The sequence below is a fragment of the Anolis sagrei genome, chromosome 2 (assembly GCF_037176765.1).
Source record: "Anolis sagrei isolate rAnoSag1 chromosome 2, rAnoSag1.mat, whole genome shotgun sequence".
Lineage (NCBI taxonomy): Eukaryota > Metazoa > Chordata > Lepidosauria > Squamata > Dactyloidae > Anolis > Anolis sagrei.
In genome coordinates, this window is record NC_090022.1 from 26850637 (window position 1) to 26868879 (window position 18243).

Here is an 18243-nt window from a genome sequence, read left to right on the forward strand (position 1 = left end):
ATTTGAATACTGGTGGGGTTGTGTTGATTTTTTCATTTGAGAGTTGAAGTTTACCTACAATCAAAGAGCATTACTGGAAGGGTTTGGTAGGCATTGACCTTGGGTTTTGGAGTGGTTGTTCAGCTTAAGCAGCTGAGGGGGAATAGGAAGGGGCCTGAGGCTGTTAGGAATGGTGGGAGTTGGAGTCCAAAACACCTGGAGGGCCCAAGTTGGCTCAGGCCTGCTAATATCTGTAAACAATGTCAATGGTGCGGGGCCTTCCCGGGGGTGGCTTCTTCTTCTCCTCCTCCTTCCTGCGCCTTCCTCTCTTCCCTGGGCTATAAATAGGGCCAGCCCACGCCTTGGAAAGAGATGCTTTCCAAACGATCCTGCTTTTTTTTGGCAGGCAAGAATTGTCAAAAGGAAGGGAAAGGAAGCCCAAAGCAGAAGGAGAGCAAGAGAGGCCAAGCAGCACCTGGGACAGCGCTCTTCCTCCGACGGGGCGCGCGAGAGAGACAAGCAAGCAAGCAAGAGAAGGAAGAGGAGGGAGGGAGGGAAAAGTTTCACCCCCCCTCCCCTCCCCTCCCTTCCCTTGCTTTTCCCTCCCCTCGCGGCCGGCCCCTCCCCTCGAGGGCGCACGTGCTGCCCGGGGAGAGCCGCGCGCGCGAGAGGCAGAAGCCTTGCAAGAGGCATCGAGGCAAGAGGCAAGAGGCAGAGGCGCGCGCTCTCCTCCCTCGGCTGCTTTGGCTCTGCCTGCCTGCCTGCCTTGCCCCATGGAGCGCTTCGCCACCGCCTGAGGAAGGCCCTCCTTCCTTCTCTCCTGGCTTGCTTGTCGGCTTGCCCCTCTCTCTCTTCCTGCCCAGCGGCATGGCCTCGCCGGGGGACCTGGAGCCCGCGCCGTCCAGGGTGCCCGCCACCAAAGTGGAGCTCACCGTCTCCTGCAGGTGGGTGGCCCCGGAGAGGGAAGGCAAAGGGGTGGAAGGAGGGAGAGGAGAGGGAGGGAAGGAAGGAAGGAAGGAAGGCAAGGGGGGAAAGGAGAAGTGGAAGGAAAGGGGGAAGGAGAAAGGGAGGGAAGGAAGAGAAAGAATAGAGAAGGATAGAAGGAAGGAAAGAGGGAAAGAAGAAGTGGAAGGAAAGAGGAAAGGAGAAAGGGATGGAAGGAAGGAAAGAGAGGGAGAGAAGGAAGGAAGGAAGGAAGGAAGGAAGGAAGAGGGAAAGAGGAAGAATAGAAAAGAAAGGAAGGACTGAAAGGAGAGGTGGAAGGAAAGAGACCAGGAGAAAGGGAAAGAGGGAAGGAGAAGAGAAGGTAGGAAGGAGAAAGAGGGATGGATGGGAAAAAGGAAGAAGAGAGAAGGTCGAAAGTAAGGGAAGGGGAAAGGAGAAATGGAAGGAAAGAGGAAAGGAGAAAGGGATGGAAGGAAAGAAAGAGAGGGAGAAAAGGAAGGAAGGAAGGAAGGTAGAGGGAAAGAGGAAGAATAGAGAAGGAAGGAAGGAAAGAGGGAAAGGAGAGGTGGAAGGAAAGAGACCAGGAGAAAGGGAAGGAGGGAGGGAGAAGAAGAGAAGGAAGGAAGGGGAAAGAGGGATGGATGGGAAAGAGGAAGAAAAGAGAGGATGAAAGGAAGGGAAGGGGAAAGGAGAAATGGAAGGAAAGAGGAAAGGAGAAAGGGATGGAAGGAAAGAAAGAGAGGGAGAGAAGGAAGGAAGGAAGGTAGAAGGAAAGAGGAAGAATAGAGAAGGAAGGAAGGAAAGAGGGAAAGGAGAGGTGGAAGGAAAAAGAGGAGGAGAAAGGGAAGGAGGGAGGGAGAAGAAGAGAAGGAAGGAAGGGGAAAGAGGGATGGATGGGAAAGAAGAAGAAAAGAGAGGATGAAAGGAAGGGAAGGGGAAAGGAGAGATGGAAGGAAAAACAAGGAGAAAGGGAAGGAAGGAGAGGGAGAGAAGGAAGGAAGGGAAGGAGAGGTGGAATGAAAGAGGGAAGGTGAAATATGGAAGGGAAAGAGGAAGAGGACAGAAGGACGGAAGGAAGGGAAGGGGAAGTGGAAAGAAGGAAAGAAAGAAGGAGAAAGGGGTGGAAGGGGAAAGAGGGATGGATGGAAAAGAAGAAGGGAGAGGATGGAAGGAAGGGAAGGGGAGGTTATAACAAAAAGGAGAAGGAAGGAAAGGGAAAAGACGAATGGAAAGAAGGAAAGAAAGAGAAGGAGAAAGAGGGATGGATGAAAAGAAGAGGAAGGAAGGAAGAGAAAAGGAAATTGAAAGAAGGGAGTTAAGGGAGAAGGAGAAAGGGATTTAAGGAAGTAGAGATAGAGAAGGAAGGGAAGGGGAAGGAGAATAGAAAGAAGGAGAAAGAGGGATAGATAGAAAGAAGGAAGAAGAGAGAGGACGGGAGGAAGGGAAAAGGGAAAGGAGAGGTGGAAGGAAAGAGAAAAGGAGGAAGGAAGAAGAGGGAGAGAAGGAAGGGAAGATGAGGAATGAAAAGAAGGAAGGAAAGAGAAGAAGAAAGACGGATAGGTGGATGTAAAGAAGGCAGGATGGAAGGAAGGGGAGGGGAAATGGAAAGAAGGAAGAAAGGAGAACAGGATAGAAGGGAGGGAGGGAAGGGAGAGAAGGAAGGGAGGGAGGGAGGGAGGGAGGGAAGGGGAAACAGGAATGAATGGAAAAGAGGAAGAAGAGAGAAGGATGGAAGGAAGGCAGGGGGAAGAAAAGGTGGAAGGAAAGAGAGAAAAGAAGGAAGAAAGGAAAAAAAGGGAAAGAGGAATGGAAAGAAGAAGAAAGAGGGATGGATGGGAAAGAGGAAGAAGAGAGAAGGACAGAAGCAAGGGAAGGGGAAAAGAATTGAAAGAAGGAAGGAAAGAGAGAAAGTGGGATGGAAGGAAGAACAGATAAAAGTGGAAGGTAGGGCAGAGGGAAAGGAGAGATGGATAAAAAGAAGGAGAAAAGCAAAAGAAACGAGAGAAGGAAGGAAGGATGGACAGAAGAGGGAAAGCAAGTGGTGGAAGGAGAAGGACAGATTGAATGGAAGGAAAAAGAGGGAGAGAAGGAAGGGAATGGGGAAAGAATGGAAAGAAAGAGAGAACATGAAAGAGAGGGAAAGAAGAAGAGAGAAGTGGAAGGAAGGGAAGTGGGAAAGGAGAGATAGGTAGAAAGAAGGAAAATAAAAGTGTGGTGGATGGATGGATGGGTGGAAGGAAGGAAGGAAGGAAGGAAGGAAGGAAGGAAGGAAGAAGATAAAGAAAAAGGGTGAATGGGAAAGAATAGAGAAGGAAGGCAAGCAAAGGATGGACAGGACAAAGTAAGGATGGAAAGAGAGGGAGAGGGCAACAGAAGGGAGTGAGAGATGGCTGCATTAAAGGAAAGAGATAAGAAGGAGGAGGGAGGGAGAGAGGAAGAAAAAGAAAGTGAAAGGGAAGGGAGTGAGGAGGAAGAGATAATAACAGAATGTAGAAAAAGAAGGGGGAAGGGAAGAAAGGAAAGAAAGCAAATGAGAGATGGGCAGAAGGAAAGAAGGAAGGGAGGAAGAAGAGGGAGAAAAGGATGGAAGGCAGAAAATGAAAGAGAGAAGGAAGGAAGGAAGGAAGGAAGGAAGATGAGAAAAGGAGAGTAGGAGGGAAGGGAAGAGAAGGAAATAGAATTAGAAAGGGAAGAGAAGGAGGGAGAATGGAAGAAAATAAAGGGGGAAAAGAGAATGAGAGACTGATGGAATGAAGAAAGGAGAGAAAGATGGATAGAAGGAAGGAAAGGGGAAAGGGAATGAAGGGAGGCTAGGGAAAGAAGGGAATGAAAGAAAAGAAAGAGGGTGGGAAGGAAGAAGAAATTAGAAGAAAGGAAGGGGAAATGAGAGGGGAAGGAAGGATGGAAAGGAGAGAGAGAAGGAAAGGAGAAAAAGAAAGAGGGAAGGAAGAAGAGTGAGTTAAGGGAAGGAAGTTGCTCTGAAGCCATTCGTTTCCCCCTCCCTATCAGTTCGCTTCCCCCTCCACAGCCATCACAGGTGTTTTGCTCTTCGGGAGGAAGAAACTCCCTCTCTTATGCCCTAAAGACACCCAATCCTGATATTGGAAGCTATTTTGAGGGGAGTTGGCCAATGGCCAATGAATTCCCGGTTCTGAAGGCTGTGCTTCCGATGAAGGAACTACCTCTGAACATTCCCTGCCTAAAAATATCCTATAAAATCCATGAGGTCTCCATCAATCGACAGGCACAGAGAGAAAGGCGGGCATGGATTTGTACGGATGTAAACAGTGCCAGGGAGCAGCGATGAAAGAGAGGGGAGTCTTGGAGGGAAGAGTTTCAAGACTGCACAGCAAAGGGGGACAAACAATATTCATGAGTACTTAGATGCTAGCAATGGGGACAATGTGGGGCAGACTCCTTCTTTGGAGGCTTTTAAACAGAGGCTGGATGGCCATCCGACAGGGTTGCTTTGAATGTGATTTTCCTCCTTCATGGCAGGGGGTTGGACTGGATGGCCCATGAGGTCTCTTCCAACTAAGTGGTTATCATTTATCTATGGGGACTTGTTTGTTTATGTGGAGGTTGTAAGTGTTTCAGTTCTGCCAGCCACGCTTGTGGCTTCCCACTAATTAATTTGACGAATGTATGCAGTTTGACACCACTTCAACTACTTTGGTACTGTGGGAGTTTTAGTTTTACTAAGTCTTTAGCCTTCTCTCCCAACAAATCTTTATATTTGATTTGTTTTATGTCATTATGCACTGTTTTATTTTATTTTTTTTACTTTATGTATTTTGTTGTGATGTATTTTTTCTATTGCTTTCTGTCAAACTTTGCTGTATTATTTTTGGGCTTGGCCTCATGTTAGCCGCCCTGAGTCCCCTTTGGGAAATGGTGGCAGGGTATAAATAAAGTATATTATTATTTATTATTATCTTAGTGCCTTATTTGTTGATCTGTGTTATTTTGGTTGCTATTATTACTTTTGGGAGATGGGACGGGATACAAATAAAATTTACAAATATTGTTGTTATCATTATTACTATTATTTGATACATAACAAGATGTATTGTTGTTATTATTACTATTATTTGATACATAACAAGATTAGTACACAGCAAACAAGATCACTATGCTGACTTTTGTATTTGATCACACGTCGGACACTTCCCAAGTGTTCTGGAATGTGTGATGTATCAGCAAATAATGCATTCAGATCCTAGTAGGGTGGCCTTTTGCAGCTAACAGGTGGTAATTTTGTTAGAGCCAATTGTTTTTCAGTGCAGGCCAAGGTCTTTAGGCACTGTACCCAGTGTGCTGATTACCACTGGGACCACCTTAACTGACTTGTGCTGGAGTCTTTGCAGTTCTATCTTTAAGTACATGATGGTTATTGTTGCTGTTGTTGTTGTTGTTGTTGTTGTCATATCAAACTGCAGCTTCCAAGATTCCATAGCATTGAGCCATGGCAGTTAAAGTGGTGTCAAACTGCATGTATTTTAGATGTACCGTGCATATGTGTGTGTGCAGCACTGGTACATTTTCCATGGCATTTCAGGGCTGCATGGTATTCATTCCCGTGGCGAACATGTGGGTGCCCTTTATTTTGCTTATTTTTGAACTCCATGTGGGTACATAAAGGATCATCAACCGATACGTAGGTGTGTTTGTATCATCCTTTGGAAATGATTTGCAAATACTGCTTATGTCCAACCTCCAGAAGATGGCTCACATTTCCCGACTGTAGTTGTTTGCACCCAAATCCATAATATGTTTAACTTGCCACCCTGATCCATGTGACATTCACTTCGTTCAGGTATCATTGTATAACCACCATGTACTTATATCACCAGTTGGAAAAAAATAAAGTGATGACTGAAGGTACATCTACACCAGGCATGGGCCAACTTGGGCCCTCCAGGTATTTTGGACTTCAACTCCCACCATTCCTAAGAGCCTCAGGCCCCTTCCTTTTCCCCCTCTGCCGCTTAAGCGGCGGAGGGGGGAAAGGAAGGGGCCCGAGGCTGTTGAAGTCCAAAACACCTGGAGGGCCCAAGTTGGCCCATGCCTGATGGACACCATAGATTGAATGGAGTTTGACACCACTTGAACTGCAAGGGCTCAATGCAATCAAATCCTGGGAGAGTTGTCATTTGGTGAGGCACCAGCTACTCTTTGGCACAGAAGGCTAAAGACTTTGTCTTCTTCAGGTCTTTAGCCTTCTCTGCCAAAGAGTGCTGGTGCCTCACACAAACTACAACTCTTATGTTCCAATGATACTGAACGATAGCAGTTCAAGTGGTGTGAAACTGCATTAATTCTAAAGTGTACACGTACCCTAAGAAACTCCGGGGATACTAGCCCTGCTTCTGATGTTCAGAAGACTGAGACTCACATTCCCTCTTAATTGCAGTTCCTTCTCTTACAACCCTCATCTTTCCTTCCATTTTTAATATCTCCATTCTGTTTCCTTCCTTTTGTTACTTTACCTGTCGCATATTGGTGCCAAAACACACAAGACAAAAACATACAAATTAGTGTCTGTGTGAGATTTTTTTTAGAAAACTGGCAAAGTTGTCTGATATGCGTATGTCTGATTCTTCTAATAACAAATTCTCAGTTTTGTGTCTGGTTTGGTTCTCACTTCAAAGAGAAAAGTGAGGTATTACTATGCCTACTCCTAATAATAATAATAATAATAATAATAATAATAATAATAATAATAATAATACATAAAGAAAGGAAAATAGATTTTCGATATGAGGAGAATCATATGCAGACAGCAGATGTAAAGGTTTCCCCTGACATTAAACATTAAGTTTAGTTGTATCTGACTCTGTGTGTGTGTGTGTGTGGGGGGGGGGGGGTTGGTGCACATCTCCATTTCTAAGCCAAAGAGCCAGCGTTGTCCATAGACACCTCCAAGATCACATGGCCGACATGACTGCATGGGCACCTTTTACCTTCCCATCGAAGTGATGCCTATTGACATACTCACATTTGCATATTTTAAAGCTGCTAGGTTGGCAGAAGCTGGGGCTAACAGTGGGAGCTCACCCCATCCCATGGATTCCAACCACCAACCTTCCAGTCAGCAAGTTCTGTAGTTTAGTGGTTTAACCCGCTGAGCCACTGCAGCCCCTAGATCGCAGATACTTACACCTATTTGGGAGGAGTATCACCCTTTCCTCCTTTTTTCTTAGTTCTAGATCTAAGTGGAGGTGGAGGGATAGAGGATTTGGGAATTGTCTGATTTTCCTGTTTCATTCTAATGATATGTAAGTTTTGTTTCTGGTTGGCAGAATTTGAATATGGAAAGAAAGGTTTAAAAAAGAGTTATATTGAGCAGAGAAACATACACAGATATCTTTTGGGCAGGATATAAATAAAATTATTATTATTACTATTATTATTATTTGGAAGGAATGTAGGCTTTTCCTCCTTCTTTTTAGTTCTGTGTGATGAGAAGCTGGCTCTAAATGCAGATGGAGATATGGGAGATTAGGATCAAAAGGAGAAGCTGGGCTGCAAGGCATTGACTTCGCATAGGACTTTTTAAAAAGGAGTCTTTTTCCCCTTTTCTTCTTAGTGCTGGATCTAAGTGCAGATGGAGGGATGGGAGATTAAGGAGAAAAGGAGAATTTGGGCTGCAAGGAGTTGTCTGATTCACCTAGTTCATTCTAATAATACAGTAGAGTCTCACTTATCCAACATAAACGGGCCAGCAGAACATTGGATAAGCAAAAATGTTGGATAATAAGGAGGGATTAAGGAAATACCTATTACACATCAAATTGCATTATGATTTTACAAATTAAGCACCACAACATCATGTTTTACAACAAACTGACAGAAAAAAATAGTTCAGTACACGGTAACGTTCTGTAGTAATTACTGTATTTACAAATTTGGCACCAAAGCATCACAATGTATTGAAACAGCTGTGGATCCGGGCAGTAGACAGACTGCATTAGATAATACAGAACATTGGATGAACGAAGGTTGGATAAGCGAGACTACTGAAAAATGTTACTTTTGTCGAAGGCTTTCATGGCCGGAATCACTGGGTTGTTGTAGGTTTTTTCGGGCTATATGACCATGATCTAGAGGCATTCTCTCTTGACGTTTCATCTGCATCTATGGCAAGCATCCTCAGAGGTAGTGAGGATGCTTGCCATAAATGCAAGGGAAACTACCTCTGAGGATGCTTGCCATAGATGCAGGTGAAACGTCAGGAGAGAATGTCTCTAGACCATGGCCATATAGCCCGAAAAACCTACAACAACCCAATGTTACTTTTGTTTCTGGTTAGCATCATTTGAATGCAGAAAGAAAAGGAAAGAGAGATGAGCAACATAAATACCTATTTTGGAGGAGAGTAGCCTTTTTTTTTGTGGGCCTGTTGGTGCAGTGGATTAAACTGCTGAGCTGCTGAATTTGCTGACTGAAAGGTGGGTGGTTCGAATCCAGGGAGCGGGGTGAGCTTCCACTGTTAGCCCAAGCTTCTGCCAACCTAGCAGTTTGTAAATATGCCAGTTTGAGTAAACCAATAGGTACCGCTTCAGCAGGAAGGTAATGGCGCTCCATGCATTCATGCTGGCCAGATGACTTTGGAGGTGTCTATAGACAACGCCAGCTCTGCAACTTAGAAATGGAGATGAGCACCACTTCTCAGAGTCAGACACGACCAGACTTAATGTCAGGGGAAACCTTTGCCTTTAGCCTTTTCCTCTCCTTGGTCCTGAATAATGAGAACCTGGATCTAAATACTGCAGAGCCTCACTTATCCAACATAAACAGGCCAGCAGAACATTGGATTAGCGAAAAAGTTGGATAATAACAAGGGATGAAGGAAAAGCCTATTAAACCTCAAGTTACATTATGAATTAAGTGCCAAAATACCATGTTTGACAACAAATTGACAGCAAAAGCATTTCAATACATGGTAACATTATGTAGTAATTACTGTATTTACGAATTTAGCACCAAAACATTACAATGTATTGAAACAGCTGTGTGTCCGAGTGGAAGGCAGACTGCATTGGATAATACAGAATGTTGGATGAGCAAAAGTTGGATAAACGAGACTCTACTGTATAGATGGATGGATGAATGAATGAAGGATTAGAGAGAAAAGGATAACTTGGGCTGTAGGGAGTTGTCTTCACGTATTTTATTTTAATAACAAAATCTGAGTTTTGTTTCTGGTTGGTGGAATGTGAACACAGAAGGAGAACAGGAGAGGAGATAGATACATTGCCTTTTCCTCTCCTTAATCCTGCCTGATTGGAGGCTGGCTGTAAGTGAAGATGGAGGGATGAGGGATTAAGAGGAAAAGGGAGAACTTGGGATGCAGGGAGAAGGCCTGTTGTACTGCAGCAATGCCTGTAAGCCAATCAATCCCGGCCCCTGGAGGCTGTGTTTAAAAATAGACCTGAATGGACAGAGAAAGGAAGGCTTCCTCCAGTCAGGGAGACAAGAGTGGTTATCACCGGTGATAAGCATCACCCACTTGGCTAGGAGGAACGCAACGGGGGAAGACAAATCCATGCCCCACGATGAACAGAAGGGATGCGCGTCTCTCTCCTCGCAATGAATCTGGGCTGTGTCACTGTGAAGAGCGCCAAGTCTGTTTGCCGGGAAGGTGGGTGTAGCAGGCAGACATCAAGCAGGGAATGCCGTTCAGTCAGGTATAGGGAAACCTGTGTTCATTAGCCAAGAGAATGAATTGGAGACTCTTCTGTTCAGGGCATAATTAGAGCATAACTCTCTTGGCCAAAGGCTGTATTAATTCATCAAGTTATAGAGATGGAAAAGACCCCCTGTCCCCAGAAGCCATTTGGTTCAACTCCCTGGCTGCAGGAAAACACAATTAAATCACTCCTGACACTCTGGAAACTATAATCCACAGTAGTAACTTTTCCAAGCTTTGGTTCAGAGGTAGTATGGTGGACGCTCCTGGTGAGTTGACTTCTCAAAGATGCAGCTGGCTCTGGGATTCTGTGCTTTTGGTCCAGTTTAGATTTTTTATGAAATTTGAGATGGCTTGTTTACAAGGAATTGTCTTTAAATAGCACATCCCCAACCTCTAGTACAGTCTTAAGCGGCTGAGGGGGAAAAGGAAGAGGTCTGAGGCTGTGAGGAATTGTGGGAGTTGAAGTCCAAAATACGTGGAGGGCCCAAGTTTCCCCATGCCTGCTCTAGTAGAATTACAGAGCTGACCAATGTAGAATAGAGTGGGATTATTATTTCCCTCAATAATAATAGTGGTCCCAGTGGTGATTGGCACACTGGGTGCAGTGCCTAAAGACCTTGGCCTGCACTTAAACACAATCAGCGCTGACAAAATTACCATCTGCCAGCTGCAGAAGGCCACCTTACTGGGATCTGCACGCATTATTATCTGATCCATCACACAGTCCTAGACACTTGGGAAGTGTCCGACATGTGATCCAATTCAACAGCCAGCAGAGTGTCTGCTGTGGACTCATCTTGTTGTGTTTCTAATAATAATAATAATAATAATAATAATAATAATAATAATAGTAATCGAACTGCAGAGACTCTGGCACAAGCCAGTAAAGGTGGTCCCAGTGGTGACCTTGGCCTGCACTTAAACACAATTGGCACTGACAAAATTACCATCTGTCAGCTTCAAAAGGCCACCCTACTGGGATCTGCATGCATTATTTGCCGAGACTAGGGTTTGATTCCCCAGCTGTCCATGGAAACCCACTGAGTGACCTTGGGCAAGTCACACACTCTCAGCCCCCCAAAATACCCCATGATAAATTTGCCCACTGTGGGGGGGAGGGGTGACCACAGACCACCAACTTGAAAGCACAAAAGACAACAACAAGGCAGATTGATCTCAACACCTAAATGTGCTGAAATCAATAAATGAATGGGTAGAATTCTATGTCATCTTCATTGTTCTAAGGCAGCATTTCTCAGCCTATGGGTTGGGACCCCCCGGGGGGGGGGGATCATGGGGGTGTGACAGAAGGGTTTCCAAATACCATTGGTATTTTCTGTTGGTCATTGGAGTTCTGTGTGGGAACTTTGGCCCAATTCTATCGTTGTTGGGGTTCAGAATGTTCTTTGATTGTGGGTGAACTATAAATTCCAACAAATGCAACTCCCAAATGTCAAGGTCTGTTTTCCTCAAACTTCAATACATTTGCACATACCTAGTATTCATTCCAAATTTGGTCCAGATCCATCATTGTTTGAGTCCATGGTGCTCTCTGGATGTAGGAGAACTACAACTCCAGAATTCAAGGTCAATGGCCACCAAACCCTTCCAGTATTTTCTGCTGGTCATGGGAGTTCTGTGTGCCAAGATTGGTTTAATTCCATCATTGGTGGAGTTCAGAATGCTCTTTGATTGTAGGTGAACTATAAATCCCATCAACTACAACTCCCTAATGACAAACTCAATACCTCTCCCAATCCCACCAGTAGTCCCACCAGTAGTCAAATTTGGGTGTATCTGGTATTTGTGCCCAATTTGGTCTAGTGAATTAAAATACATCCTGCAGATCAGATATTTACATTATGATTCATAACCGTAGAGAAAATCGCAGTTATGAAGTAGCAGCGAAAATATGGTTGGGGGTCACGACAACCTGAGGAACTGGATTAAGGGGTCACGGCATTTGGAAGGTTGAGAAACACTGTTGTAAGGAAAGGAATAGAGAGGACTGTGATCCAGCAATGGCCAGTCATTGACATGAACAGCTTTGAAGTAGTATGGTTTCTGATTGCAGATAGTGGAAATAATTGTTAATGGTGCTGCTGTTAGTGTTAGCGCTAAGCAGAGTCAATCCTGATTAGCCCTTGGATGAGACACCACCAATGAATGCCAGGTGCTGTAAACTATATTTCAGGGAAATGGAACTGGTAAAACCATCTCTGAGTATTATTTGCCTAATAAAATCCAATGAAACAGACGGCTTGCGTGTGCCCACACATGCACACACACAAACACACTGCTGCTAATGTTGGTGCTGAAGCTGCAGTTGCCTTCACACTAGCTTGTCTTACAGCCCCCAGGAGTTGATGAATTCAATATCAGTAGAGGAGTGAATCAGCTCTGGTTTTTCATTCAAACTTAAAGGCAGCTCTCCAAGGTCCTGAAGCTTCTCTTCAACTAGGTCTAGCACCTTAAAAAGCTGCTTTCCAGCTTGAACTAAAACTTAAAGGGGAATCTCCCTCTCACTGATACAAGAACCGGCAGCCTCCCTTGTTGCTGCTGCTGCCTCTTCCTAGGGATTTGCTTCTTTCCTTGTGGGAACCACACAGAATACCAGTTTTGCTAGGGAAGGTTGGCAGGTGTGCTTTCCCAAAGATCAAAAGAAGATGATCTTGGAAGGACAGGAGCCAAGTCTGTGTCACAGCCGCTCCTGTTTCACCTCCTTCCTCTCTCCTCAATTGAGCTTCAAAATGATGCCTTTTGGACTACAGCTCTCTGGGAATCTTAGTCCAGAAGTATAATTTTTCCAAGCTATGTTTTTTAAATGGAAGGGAAAGGAGAAGCACCACCAGGCTCCAGACAGGGCTGCTCTCTTCCCTAGGTAAAGCTTTTCCCCGGACATTAAGTCCAGTTGTGTCCAACATTTCTAAGCCGAAGAGCCAGCATTGTCCGTAGACACCTCCAAGGTCATGTGGCTGGCATGAATGAAGCACCGTTACCTTCCCGCTGGAGCGGTACCTATTGATCTACTCACATTTGCATGTTTTTGAACTGCTAGATTGGAAGAAGCTGGGGCTAACAGTGGTAGCTCATATTGCTCCCCAGATTCGAACCTGTGACCTTTCAGTCAGCAAGTTAGTCAGCAAATAATAATTGTTTTTGATATTTGGTGATGCACTGTGTTAATATGATTTATGTCTAATGTGTGGTTTTATTATTGTAGTTGTACGGCATTGAATTTTGCCATTATCTGTGTGTAAACCACTTTGAGTTCCCCTCGGGGTGAGAAAAGCAGTATATAAATACTGTAAATAAAAATAAATAAAATAAATAAGTTCAGCAGCTCATCGGTTTAACCCACTGCGCCACTGGGGGTTCCCACTCTCTTCCTGCATGAACACAATCCCTGAAGTCTGTCCTGCGTTCTGAATCCCAATAGATATGGAACCAAACAACAAACCTTCCTTCCCTCCTTCCTTCCTTCCTTTCTTGTAGCAGAGTGGTACTTTTAGAAGGCAATGAACGGCTTATTAATTATATTATTTAATTTATATACTGCCATTCTCCCAGAATGGGACCTAAGGCAGCTTGCAAAAACAATAAATTAAAAACATTTTACACAAAGTGAAACAGATTTAAATCATTTGTGTCTTTCCAAATCAATTACAAGTATACAAACATTAAAAGATAAGTAAAACATGCCCAAGCAAAAGCCCTCTCCCACTAATGCAACTTGGACAGAAATGTCTTCCCCTGCCGTCTCCCTCCCTCCTTCCTTCCTTCTCCCCTCACCACTCTCTCTGTCACGTCTGCACCAAGCAAGCCTGTGGTGGTGGTGGTGGGACTGAAATAAAGTCTTCTCCTGAAGATCTTAGATTACTCACAAGTTCATATCAGCAGATGCGGTCTTCTAGATAGTCTGGATAGTCCCAAGCCATATAGAGCTTTGTGGGATCAGCATTTTGAATTGTGCCGAGAAATGAACCAAGAGACACTGAAGTAGTTATAACAAGTGTGTTATATAGTGCCTGTGACTTGGCCCCAATCAGCTTTCTGGCAGGGCATTTTGCATCAGTGATGTTTTTGAACTGTTTCTAGTACTAATTTATCATGTCAGAAGCAAGTATTTGAAAGCATAAACAGAGTTTAAAAACTTGGCATTTTCCTAATTGTCCTTTGAGCACTTGGAGTGCCTCTGATGTCACTGTGAGAAGGATCTCCATTGTGCTTGTGGCAGGCCTCAGGCTGCATTGTAGTAGGGCGTCTGTGGTTTGCTCTTCTCTGCATTCGCATGTCATGGACTCCACTTTGTAGTCCCATTTCTTAAGGTTGGCTCTGCATCTCATGGTACCAGAGCGCAGCCGGTTTAGCGCCTTCCAGGCTGCACAATCTTCTGTGTGCCCAGGAGGGAGTTTCTCATCCAATCTCAGCCACTGATTCAGGTGCTGGGTTTTACCCTGCCACTTTTGGATTCTTGCTTGCTGGGGTGTTCCTGTGAGTGTCTCTCTTGATCTTGGGAAGCTGTTTCTTGATTTAAGATGTTGGCAGCCCCATTTAGTTGCAGTTCTAGTTGCAGCCCCATTTAGAGTTGTTGTTATTTCAAGCAAAGTGATGCAGTGGTAAGAGTTGTAGGAACTGGAGAAAAAGCCCTATGAGGAGCGGGTTAGAGAGCTGAGCATGTTTAGCCTGCAGAAGAGAAGGCTGAGAGGAGGCATGATGATGGCCATGTATAAATATGTGAGGGGAAGCCATAGGAAGGAGGGAGCAGGCTTGTTTTCTTTTGCCCTGGAGACTAGGACACAGAACAATGGCTTCAAACTACAAGAAAGGAGATTCCTTCTGAACATTAGGACTTCCTAACTGTGAGAGCTGTTCAGCAGTGGAACTCTCTGCCCTGGAGTGTGGTGGAGGCTCCTTATTTGGAGGTTTTTAAACAGAGGTTGGATGGCCATCTGTCGGGGGTGCTTTGAAGGCAATTTTCCTGCTTCTTCGTAGGGGATTGGACTGGATGGCCCATGGGGTCTCTTACAATTTCTGTGATTCTAACTGTGTCCTCTCTTACTGGACCTTCCCTAGAGCTCCTTAAGAGAGAGGTCTATCCACCCCATTCCCATGAAATTTGGAATATTGGGACACATCAGAACAAGGAAGGTGTACGCAGATCTCCCAAAAAGCTCAAAGCCATTATAGAAGAAGCTGTGTTTATTCCAGAACTCCAGTCTCTTGAACAGGTTTAAAATCTGGTCTGGACCTAAAGCCTCTAGTTGTCTAGCTGTGTTCCAAACTTGTTTATATCACAGCTACGCAAATCACTGGCAAGATTACCCCGTGGTTCATTTGATTTTGCTGTTCCTCTAGCCTATGGGGGGAAAGGATGGGCTCAAGTAATCTTTTTGTTATCCTTGATAAAAAAAAATAAAATAAAATGAGTTGATTTAGAGAAAGCATTGTGGAATGAAGCGATAGAATCATTCCTGTGGGTATGGGATGAGTAACACCTTGTTTGACAACAGTACACGTGAGAGAGATCAAGGAGACTTAGTACACCACAATTTAAACATGAGTCAACAGTGTGATGTGCTAACTTAAAAAGCCAATGTGATTCTAGGTTGCGTTGATAGGAGTATGGATCAAATTAAGTAAACGTACAACTTCATTCTGTTTTGGTCAGATCTTACTTCGAATCCTGTGCCCTGTTCTGTTGGAAACAGCAACCTTCTACAAGCCTCGTATACTAGTTATTTGATATGTATATATTTCAGATTGCTTACTATATCGTATATGTGTGTATTAGTATGCAGTTCTTCCTTAACTCTATGTAGTTTGAGGTTGTGGGAGGGGCTGCAGACCATGTGATCAGATCTGGGACTATCCAGACTGAGACTCCAGTTTAGAAGTCAGTGTGTGTGTATCGTGATTGATTACATTAGACAGAGAAGAGACTGCCACAGAATGCCTTAGAGAACTTAATATTTAAACTTTCAACTGATAAGCAATGTACCTGTATGCTGAATATGTGAAGTTTGTAAGTAAACCAACTATGTTACTTTTAACAAAGACTGCATATTTTGTCTCTCGAGAGCACGTTTTAAAACCAAATATATTTTATGGGAGAGTAGATGTTTTGTGGGCAACTGAAATAACACTTCTGAAGATCTGCTATATAATTTCTGCATTGGCATAAATCTTTGTTCTTAACAGTTCGAAGAGGCAACCAGGTATATCAGTCTAACAACTGAGAAACCTAATTTGCCTTGCATGAATATAAACTACTAAAGAGAAGATTCACTCAAATGAGTTTTTAGCTCTTCTCAGGAAGATCAAAGGTCATCCATTTCTCAAAACATTCAAAGAGGATATTGAAAACTTGAAATGTGTTCAAAGAGAGCAACAAAATGATCAAAGGTCTGGGAGCAAAGCCCTATGAGGAATGACTTCGGGAGCTGGTATATTTCGCTTGGAGAAAAGAAGGGTGAGAGGGGACATAACCATGTTTAAATATCTGAAAGGATATTGAAGAGGAAGCAAGCTTGTTTTTTGCTGCTCCAGAGACGACAGGAAAAGTGATTCCACCTAAACATTAGGAAGAACTTCCTGATGGTAAGAGCAGTTCAGCAGTGGGATTTGCTGCAGCCTTGGAATGTGGTGGAGTCCTTCTCTGGAGATGGGATTCCCATCTAGTCTTTCTGCATGGAAGAATATTTATTTTTTTATTTATTTACGACATTTATATGCTGCCCTTCTCACCCCGAAGGGGACTCAGAGCGGCTTACAAGATATATATATACAATGTACTATATTATTAGCATAGTGCAATATCAGTATTAAATATCACTATATGGTATTATACCATTATATTGTAGTATTATTAGTATATGCCGCCCTTCTCACCCCAAAGGGGACTCAGAGCGGCTTACAAGATATATATGTGTGTGTGTGTGTGTGCTCTGAGTCCCCTTCGGGGTGAGAAGGGCGGCATATACTAATAATACTACAATACCATTATACCATTATAGTGTAATATTATTAGTAATATTACATGTAATATAAATATATAATCATAATATCATATTAGTAGTATTATATTGCATTACATTATTATATTATAAATATTATATGTATATACAATAGACATAGACACACACACACACACACACACACACACACACACACACATATATATATATATATATATATATATATAGGATTGAACTGGATGGCCCTTGGGGTCTCTTCCAACTCTATGAATCTATGCATCTTCCAACTAAGTAAGAGCATGTTACAGTAGAGAAAGAGGAACCTTTTCCCATCCAGCGGCCAAATAGACTCCAACCAAACAGCTCAGGGGAGAATGGGGGAAAGCACATTCCACCAATGGTGAAGTTGAGAACCTTATTCCTATTGGGGATCATGGATTATAACCAGTTAGGATCACTGACTATCGGAGTATAGGTTGTGAACTGTTAGGATCTCTAATTCCAGCTGGTGCTAAGAATGCCTGCTTTGGATTGCTTGGCCTAGGATTACCAGTCAATGCCCCAAGCCACTGTTCTCTGTAACTCTGCTGCAAAAAACAAGAGTCCAGCAAAGGAGCTTTATACATGAAATGGAATAGACCAAGTAAGGCTGGCCTCTAGGGGTTTTTATGCTCCATCCAAACACTAATACAAAGGAAGTTATCTATACTATTGGGAAGGCCTGTAAACAGGGGAAACTAAAGCAGAAGAGAGGAGGCAGAGCCAAGACTTCACATGAGCTCCCTCTATCAGCTCCAGCTCCCCATGCGGGGACATGAGAGAAGCCTCCCACAAGGGTGGTAACACATCAAAAACATCTGGGTGTCCCATGGGCAACATCCTTGCAGATGGCCAATTCTCTCACACCAGAAGCGACTTGCAGTTTCTCAAGTCGCTCCTGACATGACAAAAAAGTCATTTTATATATTTCAGCTCTTGAGATTCCCTGGAGATGCTGCGAGCTGTAGTCCAAAAAATGATTTAGCCACACTGTTCATGTATACACAGAGCACACACAGACAAGATGTGTAACACACATTCTTTGTCCTCAAGAAAAAAAAAGATTGTGGTTTTTAAACAGCCTCCATTGATGACAGTGGTGCTTCCTTAAAACAAGCTTTTCATGAAAGAAAAGCTTTCCTTTCCCCTGCGGTAGCAATGTCTTCACAGAAATGTTCCTTCGAAGCTGATAAGTTTTTTAAAAGATTGCACTGCTTCTAGCAGAAACCTTTCAAAAGCGAGACATGAAGGCCACGGCAGATCCAATCTCTTATCTCCAGTTAGCTGATGATTGAAGGTAAGATATTTTCACAGTGGGAGCAGAGAGCTATTATTTCCAATCGGCTTTTGGTCTTCTTTACCATGGGAGAGGTGCCGGGGGAAGACGCTGTGAAGTTCCTACTGGGTCTTACTGCAGGGTGTATGGGATTTTGAAGAGTTTTTGACAAAAGGGTATCAGTGCCTCATCCAGGCATGGGCCAACTTGGGCCCTCCAGGTGTTTTGAACTTCAACTCCCACCATTCCTAACAGCCTCAGGCCCCTTCCTTTCCCCCCTCAGCCGCCTTTTCCCCCTCAGCCGTTTGCTGTTCTATGCCTTAAATTCACCT

At 43.9% G+C, this 18243-nt stretch overlaps 1 protein-coding gene across 1 annotated transcript in view; it reads left to right on the top strand.

Moving 5' to 3' along the window:
* Positions 1–641: 641 nt before the first annotated feature.
* CPNE9 (copine family member 9) overlaps positions 642–18243 on the top strand; it is a 91694-nt gene continuing 74092 nt past the window's right edge. The window contains exon 1 of the mRNA XM_067463412.1: positions 642–923. Coding sequence (XP_067319513.1) covers positions 847–923 — 77 coding nt within the window. The 5' untranslated portion in view covers positions 642–846. The remainder of the gene's footprint in view (positions 924–18243) is intronic.